Source organism: Lepisosteus platostomus, chromosome 10 (genome assembly GCF_059453375.1).
Source record: "Lepisosteus platostomus isolate fLepPlt1 chromosome 10, fLepPlt1.hap1, whole genome shotgun sequence".
Taxonomy (NCBI): Eukaryota; Metazoa; Chordata; class Actinopteri; order Semionotiformes; family Lepisosteidae; genus Lepisosteus; species Lepisosteus platostomus.
In genome coordinates, this window is record NC_142620.1 from 16,690,339 (window position 1) to 16,715,583 (window position 25,245).

General features: G+C 33.9%; 2 protein-coding genes across 2 annotated transcripts; one reads left to right on the forward strand and one right to left on the reverse strand.

The window, feature by feature from the left end:
- Positions 1–110: 110 nt before the first annotated feature.
- On the reverse strand, positions 111–4,315 carry knstrn (kinetochore localized astrin (SPAG5) binding protein). Its single transcript, XM_088648463.1, has 9 exons — positions 4,271–4,315; positions 3,669–3,746; positions 3,438–3,570; positions 3,195–3,224; positions 2,939–3,038; positions 2,128–2,242; positions 1,789–1,850; positions 835–909; positions 111–331 (listed from the first exon to the last, which is right to left on the reverse strand). Exons 2-9 carry the CDS (start codon positions 3,733–3,735, stop codon positions 200–202), a joined length of 714 nt encoding a protein of 237 aa, XP_088504589.1. The 5' UTR covers positions 3,736–3,746; positions 4,271–4,315; the 3' UTR covers positions 111–199.
- Positions 4,316–4,364: 49 nt separating this feature from the next.
- knl1 (kinetochore scaffold 1) lies at positions 4,365–23,382 on the forward strand. The gene is made up of 26 exons (XM_088648459.1): positions 4,365–4,505; positions 5,427–5,479; positions 5,929–5,971; positions 6,720–6,776; positions 7,147–7,223; positions 7,627–7,682; positions 8,744–8,768; positions 9,054–9,094; positions 9,242–9,294; positions 9,846–15,614; positions 15,822–15,975; positions 16,328–16,386; positions 16,651–16,749; positions 17,367–17,482; positions 17,937–18,027; positions 18,330–18,446; positions 18,961–19,048; positions 19,283–19,366; positions 19,859–19,898; positions 20,283–20,387; positions 20,520–20,620; positions 20,713–20,781; positions 20,980–21,089; positions 21,354–21,475; positions 21,743–21,868; positions 22,416–23,382. The coding sequence occupies exons 2-26, from the start codon at positions 5,442–5,444 to the stop codon at positions 22,528–22,530; spliced, it is 7,755 nt and encodes a 2,584-aa protein (XP_088504585.1). The 5' UTR covers positions 4,365–4,505; positions 5,427–5,441; the 3' UTR covers positions 22,531–23,382.
- The last annotated feature ends 1,863 nt before the right edge of the window (positions 23,383–25,245 follow it).

The following is a 25,245-nucleotide window of genomic DNA, read 5'->3' on the forward strand; positions in this document are numbered from 1 at the left end:
AAGATTGATTTAAAAAAAACCTACCGTACAGATTTATAGAAAAAATGTCAAAAAATTAATTAAAGGCTCCTAAACAAATTGTATTTAAAATCATTCTCTTCAAGGGTCTGTTTTTCTTGGTTTTAATATTTTATTAGCTTATAAAAAAATACTAATTTTTACATCTCAAAGCGAATGGCTTTTCTGCCGGCACACAAATTTACACATCAACTAGCTGCTGAGCATCATCTAAAGCTTTCTCCATTTCTTGTAGTTCTGTTTGAAAGTTTTCTTTTTCCTTCAGACGCCTCTCTATTTCTTCTTGCTGAGCCCTCACTTTGGATTTAATTTCCTACAAAAGAAAATAAGTGAAGGATTCAACCCAACTCATTTTATTGCAGGAAAAAATTATGGTTCTTAACAGTCAGTCTTTTAGATAAAATTCCACTTAATTAAATGTGTTATTCTCTTTTTCTAGTATCTGACAACTGTACATTACCTACACGGGAACTCACGGGACATTGCATACTTACAGTAGGTGTATGGTTCTGAGTGGAACACATACAATATATTTGTAATTAAATAAAATATTACAAATTTATGTAATTTATGTACATATTTATAAATGTTTAAAGAATATTCTGAAAGGCTACACATAAACACGGAATAAAATCTCTATGCCCTGCTCATGCTAGATTTTTCCAGAAAGGCTATGGCTTTTCAGAGAACAATTTATTATTCTTCTTATATGTTTAATGTTAAAGTGTATCACAGTGGGCTTTTCTAGTCATGAGCAAAGACTTTTAAATGGAAATAAAAAAGCCTTTATTTGCTGTATATTAAGTAACTCCTTACCTGCATCTGTAGCCTGTGCTCAGAAGCTTTCTGACTAAATACCTCCAGTTCATTTTGCAAATTCCTAGACAGACTCTGGACCAGAGAAAATATTGATTATTTCCTTTCTAGCAGCAAACGTTTGCAAAAAGCTAAAATCTTTAACAGTCTGATAACACTGCATTAAAAACAGCTGAAGAATAGCCATTCGCCTGTCACCTATCAGTGTGTTCATTGTTGTTTCTTTCTGTATGAAGTTCAGACACCTTGCCCTTTTTAAACATAGGAATTTGTCAATGGAAACTCAGTTTTAGAAGTTCAAAAAAATAATGCTGAAATGTTTTAAATGGTTTTTATTTTTTAAAAGACAAGGCCAAGTAAAACTAGTGTTTATTATAATTAGTGTTAATCTGGGTGAAGATGACTCATCCTCATGTTCATACTATACTGATCTAAACTAAAATGTAACATTTGAAAGGACCAATTTTAGTCGTTCAGCCGAGTGTCCTTTTGTGCTGATTATTTTCTGCTGGTATGGGCTGAACTGGTTGGTCTCTAGAAACAAAAGAAAACTGTTCTGGCATCCACTCAGTCCAAGAATGTTCAAAATTAAACAATCACATTTGTTTCTATAAATTTCATTCAAATTAGATTGATTTTAAAATGTCCTTACCATCCTATTAGTTAGGGTTCTCCAGTCAGTAAAGAAAGAACATTTTAATATGTGTGGACAAAACGATTCAGTGAAAATCACAGCATCCCAGATTTTGTTTTCTGGTATTACACATTCAATCACTACACAATAATATATTTTTGTCATGAGGGTGGGATATTATTTCAACCTTCCTGCAGCATGGGGTTATTTCAAGAATGAATGTATTATTTCAATTATTTCAAGAGTACTAAGAGAGTGAATGCTGTGCACTATTAAGAATTACAAAACGGATACCTTACAGTTTAGAATGTCAGACTCACCAACACTTCCTTTCTTTGCTCTTCATTTTGTTTTGCTGTTTCAAGGATTTTTTCACCTGAAACGTAGGATGAAAAAAGTCATACCCCTTAAAAAACTAGCTTGTTTAATTCTCTTATTGCTCTGGACTAAATCAATGTGGCAAAACATTTCATGCAGCTTTAAAAGACCATTTTTAAAAGTATTTTTTCTACTTCATTAATAAAATATATTTTACTTACATTCCAGATAGCCTACAGTTCTGTGCTATCCATATTACAAAGCAGTATGCATTGTGAAACTGAACAAATCAAAAACAAAAGGAACAAAATCAAAATACAGAAAATGGATAATTTCTTTACCTGGATCAATGTTGCTAGTTTCCAGAAATAGCATGCACTTCTCCAGCTGCTTTTTAAGTTCACTGGATTCTCCTTCCAGACCTGTGTATTTCTGCGTCAGCTTTGCAATATTCTCCTTTAAAATAAATGTGAGGTTTGTTCAGTATAGAAACGCATACCCTGCCTGAATTGACAATCAAGGGGATGAAACTGCTGCACAATGTAGATTAAAAGAGTGGTAGTGTAGCCATATGAGCCTATTTATGTAGAACAAGGAATAACACCTCTAAAATTTCTCCAGAAAAAATCATGCATCAAGAACTAGAATAAACCATGAAACGTAGTTTCATCCATCTATTTTCCACTGCATCCAGTACAGGGTTGCAGGGAAGCCAGACCCTATCCAGGTAAGCAATGGGCGCAATTCAGGATACACCCTGTAGAGGACACCAGTCTTTCATGGAGCACAGATACACCAGGTCCAATTTTTCCAGAAGCCAGTTAACCTTCCAGTATATCTGTGGACTGTGGGAAGAAACCGGAGCTCCAAACAGATAGCACCCTGGGAATTGAACCCAGGACCTGAGCCCTGGGCAATGCTGCACCACAGTGCCAGTCGTTTGCACAGCTTATTTAGGTTTAATATTTTATTAAAGGTTGCACCACAGAGTAAGTCTTATACCTTCTGATTCTTAATAATGGGTAATGGATACAAAAATATTACCAATACCTTATCTCCTAAACCCCTTCATTTCAAAGGATGTTTAATGGTGGGTAATGGTGGCACAGTAAAACCAATTGCTTCGTAAAAGTGAACATGGACCCAACTTACCTTTGCCTCTGAAAGATTTCGATACAGCTCCAGATTGGATGCTTCTAAAAGCTGGTTCTTATCTCTCAGTTCTGCTTCCACACGGAGCCTGGTATTTGGTCTGAAATGAGGATATACAAAATTAAAATATTCGTCTATTAACTTTCATGAAAAAAAAACAGTATTACAATGTCATTAAAAAAAGCAAAAAGACACTAATATAGTTACACACAATATTGATTTTTGAGAATAAATAAATAAAAAAAACATTTCTTACCCTTTGTAAACACCATTTTGAGGAATTTTCCTGGCCAACAACATTGAAGAAATCAAAAGGTCAGCATTCACCTTCAAAACAGCTATTTTAGGCTTTCAAAATAAAATCTTAACAAAAGCTAATCTATCATATATCAGTATACACTTTCCTAACTATGATGGTTATTGTTCATTATGAAGAAACCTTTAAGCAGAGGAGAGTAAACATTTTCCATGATCAGAACAGAAGCAATGCTGTAGTCACCTTTTGCTGACAGTTGGGTTTTGTGGTTTGAATGCTCCAACCTTTTCAGACTTTACAGCAAAGTTGAAACTGGTAGGTACTTCAAATTTGGGAGCCACCGTTTTTTTCATACTTTCAGCAGGGCGATCATTTGCTATATATAAAATAATAAATTTCTGTTACAATGTTACAGTTTTGGATAACAGAATTACATCACAGAAATAAAACATTTCGGGGTCTCATAAAACCTACATTTTGTTGCTTCGTATTGCTTTTTTTCTTGATAAAGAGGAATTCTGGAATTCTCTCTCTCCCCCATGATTTTAGTATCTGAAAAAAAAGGATCACCTTTCACTACACAGCACCTATTTGATAGGTCAGATTTAAAAAGGGCCTTGAATTTTACGGTCCCCTAACATGTATTTTAGTTTAGCATACGAACAACGACTGATCACGATTAAGTTGTTAGTATTTAGAAATCAATAAGTTCATTGTTAATCTTAAAATATGCTGTATTTTAAGGCTCTCCGGCAGTATGTCTGAAAAAGATTGCGGCTATAGCACTAAAAGTAAAAAACACGTTAAAGCATGGCACTATAAATACTTTAGTCACACAATCATCCGCAAATCGATTAAGTTAATAAGAACTTTATACTTATTTTAAGAACTTCATGAGGTATACGTTACACTAATATTTTAATTACAGCCATTAAAAAGCTCAAGAATTAGTTATAGTTTAAGTAGTTAATAGTTATATTTCCCTAAATTGGCAACGAACATATTGAAATATATATCAAAATAAGTAACTTAATACAACACGATCTGTATTATGAACACGAGTCAAGAGTACTTACCAAGCTTGTTTGTTGCCACTTTGCAAAAACACAGCAAAACCCGCTCTGAAATTTTAAAATAAAATACGTCACTTCCTTTTAACGCCCCTGGTATAGGAACTCAGGGTTTCGGAAAGTTAGTGCGCATGCTTGTTAGTAGAGCGGTTAAATTTGAAAAAATTAAACATTTGCAAAGGGTGGCGGAAATGATTTTGGATAAATATAAATGAAGATTACGACGGCGATATAATTAAAGGTATGTGTTAACATGTGTGTCACTTTTTAAAAGCAGTCTTTAGGTTCAGTTTGATTCAAAAGAATCATTTTAATCAATAGGGCGGTATGCTCTAACTACAGTAGTTACCTTGTTTGGTGCGGAGCTCACTACTGCATACAATGGCTGTGATGATAGGGGAAACGTTGTTGTGAAACCCTAGCGTGTTTCTGGTCTTGAACATGTATGATATTTCATTTCAAACAAAGAATATAAATGCCGTTTAACGATGTGGACGTGTGTGGTGATGTTGCTTTCTGTGCTTAACCAACCTGCTCACACTGGCTCAGAGCATCTGTGAAATTCAGAAATGTTAGCTACATCCGTTTAATGACTGCATTCTACAATACTATATAAAATCTTTACGTGCATTTCTTCATGTGCATCCTAGCAAGTCATTTACAGTAATGTGTTTCTGATTTTACGTTTATTCATATGGATTTTTTCATTGGTTTAATGTCTATTAACAAACGTTTGACATTGATAAGACTAGAGTTATGTTAGCACGGGGAAAGCAGTGCCTTGTAGTGCACGAATCCAACCAGATGGTCTGGAAAAGTGATGATTTTATCGATAATTAACTGTTGAAATGCGTATATGTTTCATTCGATATACACCTAATGTGGATGGACTAGTGGACAGATTTACTAGTGTTACGAAACAATCTCGGAAAATGAAACCCCGCAGCATTTATGTCCTGATGTTCTTTCTCTTAAACTGTGTATCAATTTACAGTTTCACATGAAACGCCTTTTTAGTGGAGAAACCTGTAGACAGAGTGTAGTCGAAAAGACTGTTTAGCAGGCATTACATTTTAATTTATTGACAATATTCTGATTTAAAACAAAATGGGATTAATAATAAGGAAAATACAAAGCGAAATTAATTTATCTTTCTTTCCAGAATAAGATTGTTTGGATGAAGATGGAGCCTTTTGTAGCAATCCCAAGTGATCAGTAAGTTGTGTGTTTAATCATAGTTTTAAACGTGTCTTTATTTGAACTTCTAGTTCAGAATGATGTTAAAATGTATTTATTTACAGTAGCAGTGACACATTGGGGTGAATAAGATTTTGGTGTTGTTTGGAAGGTGAATAAAGTGAGCTAGGTCTACATACGGATTCAACATTCAGAAAATTTCCTTTTGAGGGAACACCTGCCAACAAACTGAAGGCCAGAAAACTTCTCCATTTTAGGATTCTTAGAATCTTTTCTTTATTCTGATTCCTAACTTGGAATTTTCAGTTAAGTGATTCTTTTAATCATAGTATATTACACTGAAAATATGGAAATGGATATTTACTTTTCATTGTAGCACCACAACTGTATATTTTAACTGCTAGAACTGTAAATGTTTGACTTTTTGCAAGGCGTGTTAGATTAATTAAAATTATCCAATTTTACAGGTCTGAACCGACTAAAACCAATAATATGCGAAGGATTTCATCGGTATGAGCCTTTAAAAAATTCTCTATGTTCCAGCTTTCATAACAGATGTGCTTTTTAGCAATGAAAATGTGCATATTCTGTCAAATCCCCACAATAATTGATAAATCTAGATCTTTCAGAGTGCCAGTTGTAGCCTTGGTGCTAACACCAAACACTATGCTTTTAATGTTAACGGCTCTACTTCTTGTACTATTAAAGCAGTGAGAACACTACATTTTTCATTCACGAATTTAAATTGGTTGTTCAAAACCATTAAAGATAACCCAGGCAAGGCTATGCCATCTTAAATAACTGCTGATTGTATTAGAACCATCATCATATATCTGTCTAGTTATATCTTGTCCACATTTATGATATCATATTATTTACCTTAGGCCTCTTTCTAAACTAGTCTTTTTTACTATTATCAGAATAGTCTGATACAAACCATATAGTTTTCTCCTTTGTACTAAGTCCCATTACCTCCATACTCCATACCGCCATGTTTTTCTTCTTTTTTTTCTTTTGCATTCTATTTAAATGTACAGAAGTGCCGGGTGTCCATAAAACAATTCCCTCAGGGGACAATAAAATCTTATCTTACATTTTAAGTGTTTTTGACTCTTTATCAAACACAGCTGTTCAGCTAGACCTTTCATTTTTGTATACAATTAGTAATTTGTACACTTTCTGAACAGAATGTGCATTTGTTCTTACATTTGTTAAAGTACATGTGTATGTAAACTAAGAAGTTTGCTTTTTTTTTTAGATTTTAAAAGCACCTCGCACCCCACTTAAAAGTATTGGGGGAGAAGATGGATGTCAGGTAATTTCAATGATACGTGATTGGGTATTTTAATTTTTAAAAGTCATATGCTGTTAATTGTAAAGAGCTTTTAGAAAAAAAGAGCTCTATGCTATAAAATATTCTTTATAGTGCTTTAAACAAAAGAGTACTTTATCTAGTTTAGAGCTGTTAAAGTATTTTTAGTGTTCTCTGCTATGAAAAGCATTGCAGCAGTTACACTGAATAGTGTGGTCTAGTTAAAGTAGTTTTCTCTTCCTGCTAATCTGAGATCGGTGTCAATGTTAATTCTGTAACAACGATTGATGAAAGGTGAAGTGGGGCTTAAGCTTTTCCTTTAGTAAAGTTTGCAATTTGAGATCACCATGATTTAATTTTTTTTCCCTGTTAGGACTGCACAAACAAACCATTTGAAAAGAAAAGACGAAGTTCTCGAAGAGTCAGTTTTGCCCAAACCAATAATATAAAGTAAGATTAACATATTTTCAGTTTTCTTCGCAAATGTAAAGTTGCATTCGATTACAGTTTTTGTTATATAAAAGCTGAGTTGATAAGACGAGTTATGTCTATTCTCATTAATCACTATCTTTTCCTGCTTGGGATATCATTTGGTTCCTTGCTGTGAAGAACATATTTGGACAGATATTCTCCTGTTAATCTTTTTAAAATGTTTATTTTTTTTCTAATATTTTAGTTAATTTAATAATTATGCTTAATTGCGTATGTATTAAGCTACATGTGTATTTACCCAATGTAAGCAGACTTTCCTAAAGGTAGATAACATTAAAAAATGAATCCATAAACGGCTGTAATTGACATTTTATAAGCTGAATATTACGATCTGTATTTTTATTTTATTCTGTCCTCTTAGGGATTTTAAAAATGATTCACCTGTGACAAAACTTTTGGGAGACCTGGATGGAACGGGTAGGTGTTTGTTTTCATTTAATATTTAATACTGATTTAGTAATATTCCCATTTCTTTTCGGGTAATTTTATTTCTCCACTATTTGTCCAATTTTGCATGTAGTCATACTGGCATATTTCAATCATTTTGACTAGTTTAAGTAATAAACTGGAAATGTATTAATATTGAGATATTCAAAAATTGTTAATGATCTAAAACATTCAAATGTTATATTGTTTTTGAAAAGTATACGAATTTACCCACATTTCAGAATAAACAATGGAATATAGCTTAAGGCAAAACAGGTGGAAAAGCCAGCAAAATTTTTTATGCTATTTTGTATGTTAATGTTTCTAAATATCAGTTCTTAAAATGTCACATAAGACGTAAAAAATGTCTGACTTTTAGGTGAATGTTTATTTTTTGTAGTGATTGTTTTACCCTTAATTATTTATACACGTCTCCGTCACTATGTTCCTGATTCGGAAAACACCAATACATAAAGTCTTATAGATAACCCTGAATTGCCTGTTTGTGAATTTTGGGAATGCTTGGTGGTTATAGACCAATTAAGCAAGTCATATGCTCGGTTAAAGAAATTCCAGTCTTGGGGAGCTGATAGCTTTAACAAATTTGCAAAGTTTACGAATTTTACGTCTGTTATTGATCAGAGTTACAATTCTTCCATTTCTTCAGAAATTTATGATTTAAGGGTTACCTATTAAACCAACAGGCCTACTCAACTTTAGAAAAGGGGTTGGAGGCCCCTAATCCATGATGTTGCACTTTTAATGTGAAGTAAATTTAACAATCTTGTATTAGTGCTAGATCATATAGTGTCTTTTCATGTAAGCACCATACATAGAAATGTTGGGTTAGACCAAATTTGTTGCATTTATGAATGATAAAGGCAAAGAAAGCAGAATTCATCTGACTTACTCACTGAAGTGCAGGAGAAAGGAAAAAAAATTATATGCACATCTTTTAAAAATGAACCAGTGAGATGTCGTATGGCATTTAGTTGATATTAAAGTCACATTTTTTATTAAATTGAACTTAAAAAATACATTTGCCTTTTTAGAAATGGAAGATTTGGATAAGGAGAAGTAAGTATATTTTATTTTCCTACATGAAACTGACACCAGCTCTTTGCATGGCGTTTGTTTTTTTTAATCATTTTTTGGCAAAAAGGCATACTGTGGTGCAGAAATAACATTCAATAAAGTGTCATAAATAGTGTATATTAAGCCCCTAGCAGTTTTGATATACTTGATAAACGTTTTGGCTTTTATTTTCTATATTAAAGTAAAGCAATGTATATTGAAATCAGGGATTTTTTCTTGAATAACCTTATCAAAACCTAGTAAAATAATCAATTAAACTCTTATTAGCAGGTTGATTGCTGATCAAGATGGAAAACCACAGTTACTTGGTAAGAATTTTGAAAATTTTAACTATGAATATGTTTTTAACATTTTAATTTATAATAATGTAATTGTTTCTTGCAAAGCTGGTATGAGTGGAAATTGTTTCTATTAATGGAGATAATTGAGTAATCATTTCATGTATAATTTTTCAGGCATGGAAACTTTGCTCAATGCTCCCCTACAAGTTCCACAGCAGCAGAATAAGGTTAGATATTTTGTTTCATTGTTATAAATTAAGCCAGGTAATATATAGTACCTTTAATTGTCCCTGAAATTAGCGGGATGACCAATACAGACATTCTTCTAGTTTCATATTGGGATTTTACCTTGTTACACGAGAGCAGTGTCACTATTCCACAGAACTGCAGCATTAGCTTTACATACAGTACATCATGAACAGTTTAATCATATAAGTTATCCAGAATCTTTAAATATCTCGCACATAGATAGAAACGATCAATTTAATATTTAAAAATAAGAAAACAAATCAAACATTTCAAAAACATTTTAATAGATGGCCTAAATGGTTATTTGAAATTTGTTGTTAACATTAACAAAAACCCCTTGGAGACAGAAAATTAGTTATAGCAGGCTTTGAATGATCAGGTTTCAGATAATACAGTAATGTCTTATTTCTTTATATAAATACTTTATTTTTTGGTTGAAAAATTCCACTTTATATTATATAAATAATTCAATTCTAATAGTATGTTAATGGAAATCGACATTATATAATTTTACTTTTTTCCATCTCAGGAAAGGTCCTTTTTTGAGCATGGAACTATGGACACAGTTGCTGATAAAACGGTAGTATTTTCTGAAGAAGACAATGCAAATATGGATATGACCTACAGCCACACTATTGTTATTAGTAAGGATGATGATGACATCAACGATGTTGCTAACTGTGGAAATCTAGATGTCGGAGAGTTCATTTCTAGACTGGACAAAAACAAGGACGTTGGTAATGCTGACTCAAGACGGGAATACAGCTACTTCAGCAGATGTGAAGATTCAACAATCTTTGGTAATAATTCTGTGAAGACATCCGATTTCAAAAATGGCCTTGCAAAATCAGCTGGACAGAGTGGTAACAGACGCTTTTTCAGTGATCCAAGTTCTTTAACCCCATTGGTTCAACAGAATTCTGTGCCACCTGGGCCTGAGAAAATATGTTCCAAAGATTTTCTTTCCAGACTCAAATCACATGGATCTGGTTTTGATAAAGAAAAGCAAGCATCTGTATTAACAGAAAGGTTTGATCTCCAGTTCATCAATAAGACAGTGTTAGTAGACAAAGAGGACAATATGGACATGACTAAAAGCCACACAATTTCAATAGATACCAGAACAATAAATGAGAATAAATGTGTCATACAGCCTGCAGAACCAGATGATATGGACATGACAAAAAGCCAGACTGTTGACATTGCTTACAAGGAAGTTATGGCTTCTGATCCATTCAGAGTAATCCCTCCAAAAACTAGAAAACTTGTAGCCGGTTTAGCAGGTTGTAGCAATGAAACTGTTGTTTTTTCAGAGGAGCTTAATGAAATGGACATGACTAAGAGCCATACAGTGGCTATTGACACTAAGAGCATTTTAAATACCGGTGAGAAACCATTGGATTTTTGTCATAATGCTCTAGCTTCTTGTGGATTGTCCTCAAGACCTGATTATAAGGACATGACAAAAAGTCAGATGAATTCACTTGATTACAAAACTAATGCAGCACTTACCAATCCAGCTAAAGACATTAACAAAAGATGTAGAAGTGTACTTGGTTTTTCTGTTCCAGCTGATAAAACAGTTCTTTTTTCTGTAGACGAGGATGATATGGACATGACTAAAAGCCATACGGTTGCTATTGACAACAGAAGTCTTTTTAGGCAGAAACGTGAACAAAATAATAAATTAGTTGACATGGAGATGACAAGAAGCCAAATTGCTGCAATTGACTGCAGGACTATTGAAGTAACCGATCCACTCATGGCCGTGCAAACTAAACCTAGAAGTAATGCAACATCTTTTTCAGCTCCCTATGATAGAACAGTGGTGTTTCCAGAACACTTTGCAGAAATGGAGATGACACAGAGCCACACAGTATCTATAGACAGCACAAATATCTTAATGGCTAGAGAGAAATCTGAAATGTGTTTTTCTGAAAGCCGTTTACCATGTTCCCCTTCTTTTACCTCTGTGCCAAAAGACATGGAACTTGCAAAGGGCCAGACTGTAAAAAGTGACTTTAAAACCACTCTGGCAGAAAATTCCACTTCAGAAATAAGGAGATCTAAACAAAGTATCTTTAGTTTGTCTGTTCCTGCTGATGGAACAGTTGTCTGTTCTGGAGAGTATGATATGGATATGACTAAAAGCCACGCTGTGGCTATCGACTGCAAGAGCATTATTAGAGAAATTGATAACCCAATGCAGTCATTAAATAGCAATGTTCCATCAACTTTGCATTCAGTAATTAGTAATGCTGATGAAATGGAATTAACAAAGAGCCAAACGGTATTTGGAATGTTTGAAAAATCTAAAAAAAATCCGATTGGTTTGTCTATTCCTTCTGATAAAACAATTTTTTTTTCGGTGGACCAGGATGAGATGAACATGACAAAAAGCCATACTGTATCTATTGACAACAGGAGCCTTTATGAACAAAACGTGGAGCAAAATGACATGAAAATAATGAAAACCCAACCTGCTGCAGTTGACAGTAACAGTATTGAAGATGATCGTTTCATGGGAATTCATACTAAACCGAGACCTAATATGACTGTTTTTTCTGCTCTCCCTGATAAAACAGTGTTTTTTTCAGAGGACATAGCTGAAATGGATATGACTAAAAGTCACACAGTAGCTATTGACAGATCATACATCTTACCAGCAGCAAGTGAAGCAATAGCCAGAAACAAAACAGGAATGTTATTGTCTGAAAGTATTCTACCAAGCTCCCATTTGTCCACCTCTGAAGCAGAAGATATGGAACTTACAAAGAGCCAGACTGCTAAGATTGACTTTAAAACCACTGCAGCAGACAGTTTTGTCCCGAAATGTAATATCAGATCTGGAAGAAGTGTCTTGGGTTTCCCTGTTCCTGCTGATATAACAGTTATGTTTTCAGGAGGGTACGATGATATGGACATGACTAAAAGCCATACTATGGCTATTGAAACCAGCAGCCATTTTGAACAGAATGAGGAGTCAGATGATATGGAAATGACAAGAAGTCAAACTGTTGCAATTGACTGGAAGAATATTGAAGCAGCTGATCCATTTATGGGGATCCCAGCTAAACCAAAATGTAATGCGACTTCTTTATTGGCGCCTTCTGATAGAACAGTACTTTTTTCAGAGGACTTAACTGAAATGGAAATGACTAAGAGCCACACAGTGGCTATCAATAGCTCAAACCTCTTACCAGAAAGTGAAAAAAGAGCGAGAGAGAAATCTGGAATGTTCTTGTCTGAAAGCATCCTACCACATTCCCACTTTTCCACCTCTGAACCAGATGACATGGAACTTACAAAGAGCCAGACTGTTAAGATTGATTTTAAAACCACTGCAGCAGACAGTTTTGCCCCAAAATCTAACATCAGATCTAGAAGTGTCTTGGGTTTGTCTGTTCCTGCTGATAGAACAGTCGTGTTTTCAGGAGAGAATGATGATATGGAAATGACACGAAGTCAAACTGTTGCAATTGACTATAAGAATATTGAAGCAGCTGATCCATTTATGGGGATCCAAGCTAAGCCAAAACATAATGTGACGTCTTTATTGGCTCCTTCTGATAGAACAGTTCTTTTTTCAGAGGACTTAGCTGAAATGGAGATAACTAAGAGCCACACAGTGGCTATCAATAGCTCAAATCTCTTACCAGAAAGTGAAAAAAGAGCGAGAGAGAAATCTGGAATGTTCTTGTCTGAAAGCATCCTACCACATTCCCACTTTTCCACCTCTGAACCAGATGACATGGAACTTACAAAGAGCCAGACTGTTAAGATTGATTTTAAAACCACTGCAGCAGGCAGTTTTGCACCAAAATCTAACATCAGATCTAGAAGTGTCATGGGTTTGTCTGTTCCTGCTGATAGAACAGTCGTGTTTTCAGGAGAGAATGATAATATGGAAATGACACGAAGTCAAACTGTTGCAATTGACTATAAGAATATTGAAGCAGCTGATCCATTTATGGGGATCCAAGCTAAAACAAAACGTAATGGGACTTCTTTATTGGCTCCTTCTGATAGAACACTAGTTTTTTCAGAGGACTTTGCTGAAATGGAGATAACTAAGAGCCACACAGTGGATATTGACAGCTCAAACATTTTACCAACAAATGACAAAATAGGCAGAGATGAATCTGGAATGTTCTTGTCTGTTTCTGCTGATAGAACAGTTGTTTTTTCAGGAGACTGTGACGATATGGACATGACCAAAAGCCACACAGTGGTCATAGATAAGAGAAAAGTAAAAGAGGTGGGTGAAGATTGCATGCAGTCTGTTCTAAATAGTGTCCAGCTTAATTCTGAGATGTCGGCTGCCATAAAAATTACAAGAAGCCAAACTAGTGCTGTTGACTGCAGGCCTGTTGAAGCTAATTCATTCATTGGAATTCGACAAAGACCTAGAAAAAGTGTGACCTTTTCTTCACTTCCTACTGATAAAACTGTTGTGTTTTCAGAGGATCGGAATGAAATGGACATGACTAAAAGCAACACAGTGGTTATTGAAAGTAATTTTTTTCAAAATAATGCAAATGTGCAATATCTACTCAAAAGTGATACAGAAAAGACAAAGAACCAAACTATTGCTAATGATGTGAAAAGCAGCATTGAAATTAACCATCCGAATGCACAGGGAAATAAGAGATTTAAACAAAGTGTGCCTCGTTTGTCCGCCCCTGTGGACAAAACTACTCTGTTGACAGATGAACAAGATGAAATGGACACGACAAAAAGTCACACACTTGCTGTCGGAAGCAGTAATCTTTTAACACAAAGAGAGAAAACAACCGGTGCATTGAATAACTCCATTCTACGAGTAGACTGTTCAGTTTTGGATCAACAAAATATGGATATAACAAGGAGCCAGACAGTTTTTATTGATTGCAGCACTAATCCAGCAGCAGGTCACAGTACGAAATCTAAGCAATATGTGGCTGCTTTATCGATATCTGAAAAAAATATTGAGTTTTCAAAACAATGTGATGATATGGATATGGCTAGTGCTTCAGATGAGTCAGTTCCTATTAAAACAATTACTTTCTCAAAAGGTGAAAATATGGAAAAAACTAAAGGCCAAGAAGTGGCTATTAAAGGAAGGAGTCCTGTGCAAGGCAGTGAAAGAGATGTAGAATCCCAGGAAATGTCAGTACAGTGTATGTCTAGAACTATCAAAACAGATATTTGTTCATCCTCTGATAAAACTGCTTTAGGTATGAGTGTATTGGTAGATGGTCTTGCAACAGAGAAAACACTCTCTGATTCACTTTTTTGTTTTGAACCTCAAAATGTAAATAAATTAGATGAAGAAAGAGGATCTGAAGACAAGAGTAACTGTTTTGGATTAAATAATCAAGAAGTTAAAAGAGAGAGTGTTCCTTTCATAGTTTCTGACCTTAACTTAGAATCAAGAGAGCAAATGAAAAAGGCTGATTTAACTGAATTAACTTGTGAAATTAATAGAACAGTGGAAGAAAGTGGTGAACTATCTCTACAGAATTCAGAGGCTATTAATGAAGCTGTCAAAATGGCCAACAGAAGAAGGAGAAGTCTTGTGGATCTCCAGTCAAAACTTAAAAACATTAAAAATATGATCAACAAATCAGAAACTGGGATGACTTGCCACACAGCACCTTTACCTAAATTGATTAAGCTCTCAGAAACCGAAACTGAAGACAAATGTGATAAAGATTCCTTTCCCAGAAATGAATGTAACAATCCTAATGCAGCTGATAATGGAGAGGTACATTTTGCAGTATCTGAAGAGCCAAAGAATCTTCAATGCAACGACAACAGTAGTCATGTGGATCTTACCAGGAATATGACCACACCTGTTAACTTCTGTTATGACAAGCCTCAGAAAGCATCAATGTCTTTTGGTGGATTTCTACCAAAGCTCCCACAAAAAAAGAAAATTCTTAATAGTAAGACACTGAATTGTGCACAGAGCAGTCATTTTGGGAAACTACTGATTAATGCTGTAACGTCGGACACTGCAATTCAACAAGGAAACAATGACCCTGTCCAAAATATTGATGAAGAAATTCTTCCTTACTACACTGATGAGGAGGACTCGGCTGAAAATATGAACTGCGAGTTCCCTGCAGAAAACTGCGATAAGGAAAACACTGTTGAGACTGATGTTGGTGTAAATGACTCGGGCTTTGATAAACCAGTACTCAACCAAACACCAAGCCAGAAAAGACCTCTCCAGGAAGATGGACATGAAGACATCATGGTGCATGAAAGAAAGATCAAGAGAAGCCCCGATGTTCCTTCTGCAAATCAAGAAAAGGTGTGTTATGTTTTTTATAACGCTTCAGAATGTGCTTTGAAGACGCAATGAATCGATTTTTTGTTTGTTTGACTGTATAGGTTTGCTTTTTATTTAGAATTTATAATATGCTGGAAGGTGGGTTATTTAATTGATCCTGAAATTTACATCTCTACCAGGTAGAGTTCTTGTTTTCTTGTCACTACAGATTTTTATTTTCTTACTTAGGAAGCCAGAGTGTGTCGTGTCCAGTGGAGCAGTAGTGCTTTGGGCATTACAGCAGAAATCCTGCCAAGTGGGACAATGACCAAGACCTTTGACACCACTTCTGGTAGCAGCAACAGCATGAACCTAAAAGCTGAAGCAACATTTGACTCAAGTGGTAAGTAACATTTTTTGTTATCATGTTTTACTCTAAGTTAATGAACATGGAAAGGCTGTAATGTTGGATTTAAGAAAAACAGAAAAAATATTAAACAATTTCTACTGAATTTGTATTTAAACAGAAGCCCTTTGTCCTTAGTGTCAAATATGCTATATCTAACATCGTATAAATATAAATGATAAAGTCTTTACAAAATGATCTAATTAAAATGTACTAGATTGCAAATGATTCTAAGAATTTTGTCAATGATAAATTGAGACGAATAGGCAATAGAAAGAAAGTAGTGCTCAGGAACTGTAAGAGCCAATACATTATTTAATATGTTTTTTTTTTCCTGAATGATTCACAGCTCAGAGATGCAGTAGATTCGAATCCCAATTTTTGGAGGAGATAGAGGATTTACAAGAGGTAATTTTTATTGTATAGATACATTATATTTTGTTTTTTGTAAAAGTTTAATACAACTATAAATTAGAAGGTACTAAACTGTATAATATATTCAGTATAAGTTTAGTAAATTAATGAAATGTTTAAATAGCTACTTTCTTTAACTCTTAAAAATGTTTATGTATCTTAAGCAGGTAGAATGTATTAATGAATAACCAAAAGTTTTATTTTTCCTGTGAGGGGAAAAATGTGTATAATCATTTAACTTTTACTTTTTTATTTTAGAAACTTCAAGATGGTAGCATTACAGCCAAAGAATTTCTCCAGCTCCTTGATGTCTACATGCATATCCAGAGACCTAGGCAGAGCACACTTCCTCACAATGTACGAATTGAAACAAGCCTGGATCTTTTGTTTCGTAGTTTCATTAAAAGCTTGTTTAGTCCTTCAGTATTCTGAAGAATATTATAATTCTTCTTGCATCCATGCTGTGTTTACAAATATTAGGTGCCATATCAGCAAAGCATTACTGCTTTGGGGGTCCTTATTCCAAAAAGGTTATCCACTCTAGATTCAAAGATTGTATAGATTCTGTATAATGTAACTTGAATTATTATGTTAGCCTTCTCAGAACAATGTTATTTAAAATTGTACAAAGCAACAGGTTTTATATTTTTAAATGACATTCTTGGTCGGGCGGTGGCTCTGTGGCTAAGGATCTGCGCCTGTGGCTGGAAGGTTGCCAGTTCGTATACCGCGGCCATTTCTCTTCAACGGCAGAGAAATCCTACTCCGTTGGGCCCCTGAGCAAGGCCCTTAACCCCAACTGCTTCAGGGGTGCCGTACAAATGGCTGACCCTGCGCTCAGACCCCAAGTTTCTCTCCCTGTCTGTGTCTCTCATAGAGAGCAAGTTGGGGTATGCGAAAAGACAAATTCCTAATACAAGAAATTGTATTTGGCCAATAAAGTGATCTTATCATTTTACTCATCTGAATTGCAGGTAGCATCAGATTCAGCTCCTAAGACAGAGGTCTTGCTCAAAGAAAAGTATATTTATAGACCTCAACAACAGGTTTACGAAGAGGACTGTCAAGCATTGACAGAGACTTTGGACAAGTATGTTTATTTGACATATACTGTGTGACCTCTCATTCTTTACTGCTTTAGTAAAATGTATTCATTCATGTTTTCATGTATCAGCAAACGGATGTCAGCATTGTAATACATGTATTTACTTTGTTCATGCTTTCATTGTATAATCTTACATTTAAAAACTTAAGAGATTTTCATTGTGTAGCATCAGTAGAAAATTGTTTGGCAAAATTGAAAACTTCTCGCAAAATTAACAATGTCAGAAACTTTTACAAATATTTAATTGTATACAAAATTATTGTGATGTGTTTACAAATGACTGAATGAATGAAGGAATAAGATCTCAACCAAGAAAACATTCTGTTCTGTAATGTTAGCTCCTGTATATAGACATTGGGAAAAGAGAACCGGATTAAATCATTTTTAATTTAAGTCTGGATTTCATATTTGAATAAAATTTAACTTTTTTTTCTTCAAGATTAAAGACCAGAATCTGTGACCAAGAAAAAACTTTGAAGAGCATGAATGAATCTCTGTGGTTAACAGTGAAATCTTATTCAAAAGAACAGGTCTGTTACTCTCTTTAAATACATTTACATCTCTTTAAATGTATAATTGGCTGAGTGAGAAACAGAAGGAATTCTTTGAGATGTTTATCTACTTTTCTGCTATCATATTTTTTAGATGTATATCAAAAGTAGGAAAAAAATAATTATTCAACATTTGTCAATTATGTTTTACCAACTATTAAATATTTTTTGTAGCCCTAAAAATCTATTGTGGTATGAATCTCTTATGTAATAATTGCTTTTTTCAGTTATTGCTTTTACAAGTGCTGTATCACTATTAACTTATTTTTTATTCCCTTCAGTTGAGAAGTCTTGCATTCAAGCTGAATGAGAAAAAAGTACAATTCAGGAAGAACGTTAAAGCTTATTTCCATGAAATAAAAATTGACTCGTATTCCAAGTTGGTGCAGTGTGCACAGGTGAGAGAGCAAGTGAACCTTCACACATTGTGTTAGGGATCTTATGGATGTTTATCGTAGGGTATTTTTGAGAAATAGTGTTTTATAGATTGTCCAAGAGTAAAGTTCAATACACGTGCAATGATATACACCAAATAGAAAATCTTAAACACGAAAGTAACTGCCACTGGGACTTCCCAAGGTAGAGTAGTGTGGATTTAGGGCTGTTTTGTCTGTTAATTAAAAAAAAATGTACACATGTAAAATCAATTGTAGCTGAGCACGTTAAAATTGTGGTTTCTAATTTAGAAAAGAATCCTGTTAAATCCCATTAATCCTGTTCTCCTTTCCTTTTATTGGCTTGTTGTATCTGATTTAGAGGTGAAGAAAGTACTGAGCAGCACATGTGCCGAATGTGCCTAACATTCACTTCCTTATTTTCCATACTGAAATACAGAATGTTATCTCTGAAATTTATTGAACAGTGCTAAGATTATCATTACTGTACATATCCAGAAATAATTTCTTTCGACAGACTGCACAACAGGATTTAAAGGAAAAGATCAATTTGACTGAAGGGTTGCTGCAAAACCTAAATGAATGTTTCCATAATCTAGAAGCAGGTATGTACAAATGTTTTGTTCAGCAAAAATTACTTAGTTATTTGCATTTCCTTTAATTTTAAACTATACACTGACACCTCATGCTATGCTGATGATTTTAGGAGATTTAGTTAAAAGATTTGTCCACTTTGTTCTGTTGCTGAGTAGATATATTGTGTAATATAGTTGATATCTATCATTTATTATATATTAACTTTTATGTGTGTAACTATATTTACTGGTATTATTTTGTAGAGCTTGCAGGCTTGGATTTTTCTGAAATGGAAGAAGAAAATGTGAACCCTGAATTGGAGCTTACCTTGAAAACTAGGCAAGAAGGTAAATTACTTAGTTTGAACCCACTTACTTCCAGTACATTTAGATGAATTCCCAATTTATAGTAACCTTTTAAGTGCTTTGTTTGCATTGTTAATGTCCACTTTCTGTTGGAAATCACAACATCCACAATTTGGAATTACTTTCCTATTTTTTTGTGATTATTGGGGAAATTAGACTGTAGGGTTTTATAGGTATTTTTTACTGCTGCAAATTTATTGATATAATAAAATGAAGATGCAGATTGAGGCTTTTTCCCTTTTAGTTGTGTAGAAGGCTTAATGATAGCACAAATACCATGCCCGACCTTGCCACATGTTTGTGTTCACGTTCTACAGGAGGTTATACTAAATACTAATACTAGCAATAATAATTGATGTCCATGTTAATGTTTCATTCAAAGATATTTTAAAATAGCCTTTCTTATTTTAATTATATAATTCAAATGTGCTTTATTCAGTTTTCATTTTGTCATTTTTCTTTGGTCAATTATAGAGCTTGAAAACCTCAATGCAGAGGGTGCGGATTGTGAAAGGTAATCTGTTTAAATGTCTGATAAAATATGAAGAACCTTTTTGTCTATGTTAAACTTAATTTAAAATTACAATAAATATTTACTTTTCATGTATTCCGTTACAATGGGAGCAACGTGAAAGTTGCATTAAATAGATTTCTCAGAGGTTTTCCCACAAGCACTGGTTTAAATGCTTTTGCTGTTGGTGACATAAATATGTCAAAAAGTGACATTAGTAACCACTTTATACTGTAAATTAAATTTACTTAGATTACTAGATTTTGTGTGCTTTTTGCATTTGTAACTATGTGCTCCTAGGCACAGAGGTAAATGTCAATATTTATTATTGTTTTTGTTGTTGTTGATAAAGATATTACTAATTTAAAAAAAAAAACTTTTGTTCAGGAAATTGTTCAAATTGGTGACGGAAAATAAACAGCTTGAAACTGAAGTTCGCAAACTGCAGGTGAAAACACAAGAGTTGGAACTCTACATTCAAGACCTCAACAGGTGTGGCAATTTTATTTTAATAATAATAAAAAGTAATTTTTTTGTAAAAGTTTTTCTTTCAAATCTTTAAATCAGGAATTTAATGTAATGAAACATTGTACCATATTTCTCTCTTTATTTTTTTATTTCTAGATTATCAGAATGGACACTTACTCAGTGGCTAGATGGCCGGGCAGTCTTCACCTTTTTGAATGGATCTCTTGAACTCAAATTGGTATTTGAAGCACCACGTGGTGAGTAGCAAAAGCGTATGTATAAAATATTAACCTTAGGTTACTTGAGATACAAACAGGTTCAATGATGTAGTTTTATTTTTCTTTCCCAGATGAAACTCATTCAAGTGAAAAGGCTGTGCTAAATATTCTGGCTATAAACTTTTACACACTATTGGATGGTAAGTATAACTATACCTTTGAATCTTTTGTTTCTGCTCACACAGGCTGCCTTAGTCTTTCAGTAAATACATTTTAAACCTGTTACATTAGCATGATGTTTTTGTAATACAGAACAAATAAAATTAATTTCCAAGACCGACTCAGTTTTCATTAATGGTTATTGATGTTGATGCAAAAATGTTTTCTGATTTCCACAGATGAAAGAGCACATCCTTCCTCTCTTGTAATCCACAGTCTGATAAACCAGTTCATAAACAGTAAGGAAAGTTGGTGCAAGAAATACTCAACGCAGTATGATATTCCTAAGGTATGTACTAAACTGTTGAATTGTTGTTGATATTATATTTTGACAGCTTTTCTGCTAAATGTTGGAGATATTTGACTAAATACAGAACTTTTGTATGAAACATTTAAATGTCTCAATCATTGTTTTCATAGTATGGCACCTGGATAGAAATATGTTACTGAAATCTTTAATTCAAGTTGCTGACAAAAATGTCCCTTAAATAAGGCGTAATAAGCCAAATATTTCTGTTAGTAGTTTTTAAAATGCTTCTTATTTTTTTGACAGCTCCTTCATGACTTCTCTATTGTGGTTAGTCATCTTCGTCTTCTTGGACAAGAGCTCCGATACCTGAAAAAATGGGGGCCGCTCAAATTTGATATGTTGGAAATGACACTTTTAGACACACAGTGAGTTTTTATGTCTTTGGTTACTATACATAAAGGTGGTCTAGAACCATCTAATTCTAAAGATAACTGGCTGGTTTTGATTTTGACCTGTGCCTCTAAACACAAAATATATATGGTTGCAACTACTTATTTTTAAAATATGCATTTTAAAAGTTATTTATGGATTTTTTTTCTTTGACATTTGCTACCTAAATCGAATATCATGGAAAATAAATTTTATATATCAACCTTAAACAATTCATCTTGTTTCCCTTTTTGTAATTTCAGTGTCAAGATTTTGTTCTCCAGTGTCAAAGGATTTGCAAAGTTTGAAATTACATTAGCTCTTACTCCAGCTTACCCGTTTTCCCGTCTTGTGCTGTTGGACTTCAAAAATTACATTGGAAATTTAAGGTAAGTCAGTAAAAATTGTTTTGCGGTGCAAGTTTAAACTGATTCCTAAACAGTTTGGCTTTTACATCATTCCCTTTGCACCCAAACCCCCTCCTTTTAGTGTTTTGCATTCCAAATTTTCTTTGAAAAATGTGATGACTCCAAATACATGATGTCTCTAATCATTGCCTCACGATTTCCAAAAAAGTAATGGTATCATCAAAAATAAGCCATCATTTTTCTGTTTCCCTTGGAACCAATTTAGCCATTCCCCTTTTAAACCTGAACTCCACAATTTTCCATTAAAATTATTTTTACACTTTTTCATGTCTCTTGGATTGTACAAACCTACTTTTTAACAAAGTAGTATTCACAATATATCACCGTATTTTGATCATCACATCAACAGTGATACAAAAACCAATTTCTTTTATGTGGCATCTATAATACACTGTTGAATACACTGTTTACCTTCATATATTAGTATCATATAAGAAAACAGTAAGGTTAATATTTTATGGTTGTTTCACATTAACTAATTAGAATCTGAAACCTGTTTATTTCTTAGGTGGGAACAGATCGAAGAGGTACTATGTGCAGTTCAACCTGAAAACAACTACCTTACCAGGATTGTGGAAAAGATTCACCTAAACCTACTGACAAAGCCTTCTGTCCGTTTTTAAGCACTGCTATATCCAATGCCATTTTTTAATGTTGATGAGAGTTAAATATTTTAAATCCAAAACAGTGTTTAAAAGCTTTTTAACATATGCACTCAGTTTATTTTGAAGATTAAATTCTTCATAACCCTGTGTTAGCCACCAAGTCTAATATGTTATTTCTGAGCAGCTTTAGCTCAGGATGGAGGACCTGTGCACTAAAGACTCCAGCCTCCCTCACATGTTTCTGACGCTGATATATTGACTTGTGTCATTTTCTCTTTTGTATTCAGTGCTACTGCCTAACTAATGTTCCGATTTGGTAGTCAGTAAAAACTTAATTAGGGCTCTAATCAGAAGTTACAATAATACGCAGCCTTTCATTTCACAATGTCCTGGTTTGAGCAAGCCATGCTGTGTAGTACTAACATACTATTGTGGGTTTATCAGTTGTGACATTTGCAGTGAAACTTTGCTGTAACTTCACTGTCCCTTTTTAGCACACATCCTGAATTTAGGTTTCTCATTAGTGCTAATCAGTTTGTAAAGTCAGCCTTGTATATATAAAACAAATCAGATAGCTCCAGATATTTACTATTTGCAAAGGATTTACCATTTTTTAAGTAGACTTTGTATATTTGAATAAATATGTAAGCGTTTATGTATTTGTTTTACTCTGTATATGTATAGATGCAGCTTTAAGTAGAAGTGAATCAGGAATTAGTTTTCTCTTTCTTTTAAGTAATTTTAAGTACGCTTGAAATTGTTGTGTATTTAATTTAACCAGATTTATTTCTTAATTTTGCTTTTCTGAAAAGTTAAGCTTGATAAAAGAGATGCAATGTTTTGTGTTGAATAAAAAGAATTATAAAAAGATTTAGACATGATTTGCTTTAATTGTGCATAACTACACTGCCTGTTATTAAATCTCTTCAGTGCCTTTAATAAACACCAATTTGGATGATGCCTTCAATATACAGCAAAATAACAGCAATTAGATAGGATTACATTATAAAAATGTGTTCAGAATTGAAATTGCTGCCAATTTCTAAAATATATCTGGTATACTAAACAAAAAGATTGATGCTCCTGTTTGTAGTTTTGTACTTTGGACGTCCCACATCTGCAATGCAGTTCTTTCATTATTTAATTTTTACCTCTTCAGCAATCTGTACAACAGATTCTGTGGTTAAGGAATTTCCCATGACCAACAGATTCAAAAGGTGGTGTAATTAAGATCATAATAAAGGCTGCAAATGACAGGAGGCCGTTCAGCTCATTAGGCCTATTTGGTAGGAAATTGATCAGCCATTTCTTGAAAGAAACTAGGGTATGGGATTCAACAGTATAACTGGGTCATTTGTTCCATTCCCTCACTATCCTTTGTGTAAAAAAGTGTTCCTGTTCTTGGATTTTAAATGTACTGTACACAATATTCAGAATGCGACCTTTCTAGTGCATAGATTGTGTACTGTATAATTGTGGCTTAGACAGCAACATTGAAAGACCCAGGAAGCTATCAAGTTTGAAAAGCATCAATTGTAAAACTGACTGAAGAATTAATGTCCAATAAATGATACCTGGTATTTGTTTAATTTACAAATCACTTTTACTTTTTTAATTATCCTTTTATTCATGATGTCATTCATTTTTGTTACTTATTCTCTACTTTGAAATGAATAGGTTATAATGTAAAATGTTTGATTATTTACTGTAAGTATTGTATTATGTAACATTTGTATTATGCTGCTTAATCATAGTTTGTTGATTTTATGTTGGATGTATTTCATAAGGATATTGGAAAAAATATGTATATGTCATATTTAGATTTTTAAGGTAGTGGCTAGAATGTGATAACCTGAATTGCATGGACCTGCTGAACTTCAGTTAGGATTTCGAGGGTCTGACAGGCAATTTTTGTCCTGTGTATTCATATCCATTTCCACTAGATGGCTCTGTTACACTTCAATGTTGAGATAACGTTGAGGGAGTGTACTGGTGCACATTGGCTGCTTTCGCATCATCCTGGGGGGAATACTTGTTAAATTAACCTTACTAATGTAAATGTCATTGAAACTAAATTGAGTTGTAGGTATGAGAAAGACACGTTTCCATTTTTTTTCTCCAAAATTAGACATTTTATTTTTTCTTGTTAAAGATTAAATTAGCATTTTCCACCAGTTTCACAAGTTATTGCACGTCAGTACCCATGGACTGGATAATGGGTAATGCAGTGTCCATCCATAAGAAGGTCGAAAAACCGACCAAAGTAACTATTGGCCAATAAATCTCGCATAAGGTTACTAATAATCAAGAAAACCATAATTTGTAGAAAATTTAATAAAAATCCTAGATTCCCAAGTTTTCAAAAGATTGTGGAATGGCTACATTAGATATTAATTTATACAATATTTTTCTTGCTGTCACGTTACAATGAAGTCGGCCACATTAAAAACATTTTTTTTAAGTCAAAGCTTGAACGATTGTTCCAGGAGTGAAAAGAGGCTTCCAACACAGTATAGTGCTACCAGGGGAATTGCATTGCGTGCCTGGGAATAATTAACCAAATTTGCCCGACTCTCCAGAGAAGCAGAATCTATAGACAAGTAACCGATTCGCAGTCTGCTCCTGCTGATGTATGATCTTTCAACCTCCTAAAGCAATGCAGCTCAAAAGGCGCACCCCCACCCCAAAATGGCACAATGTGATTTTTAACAGACCGCTGCGATATTCGTCAAC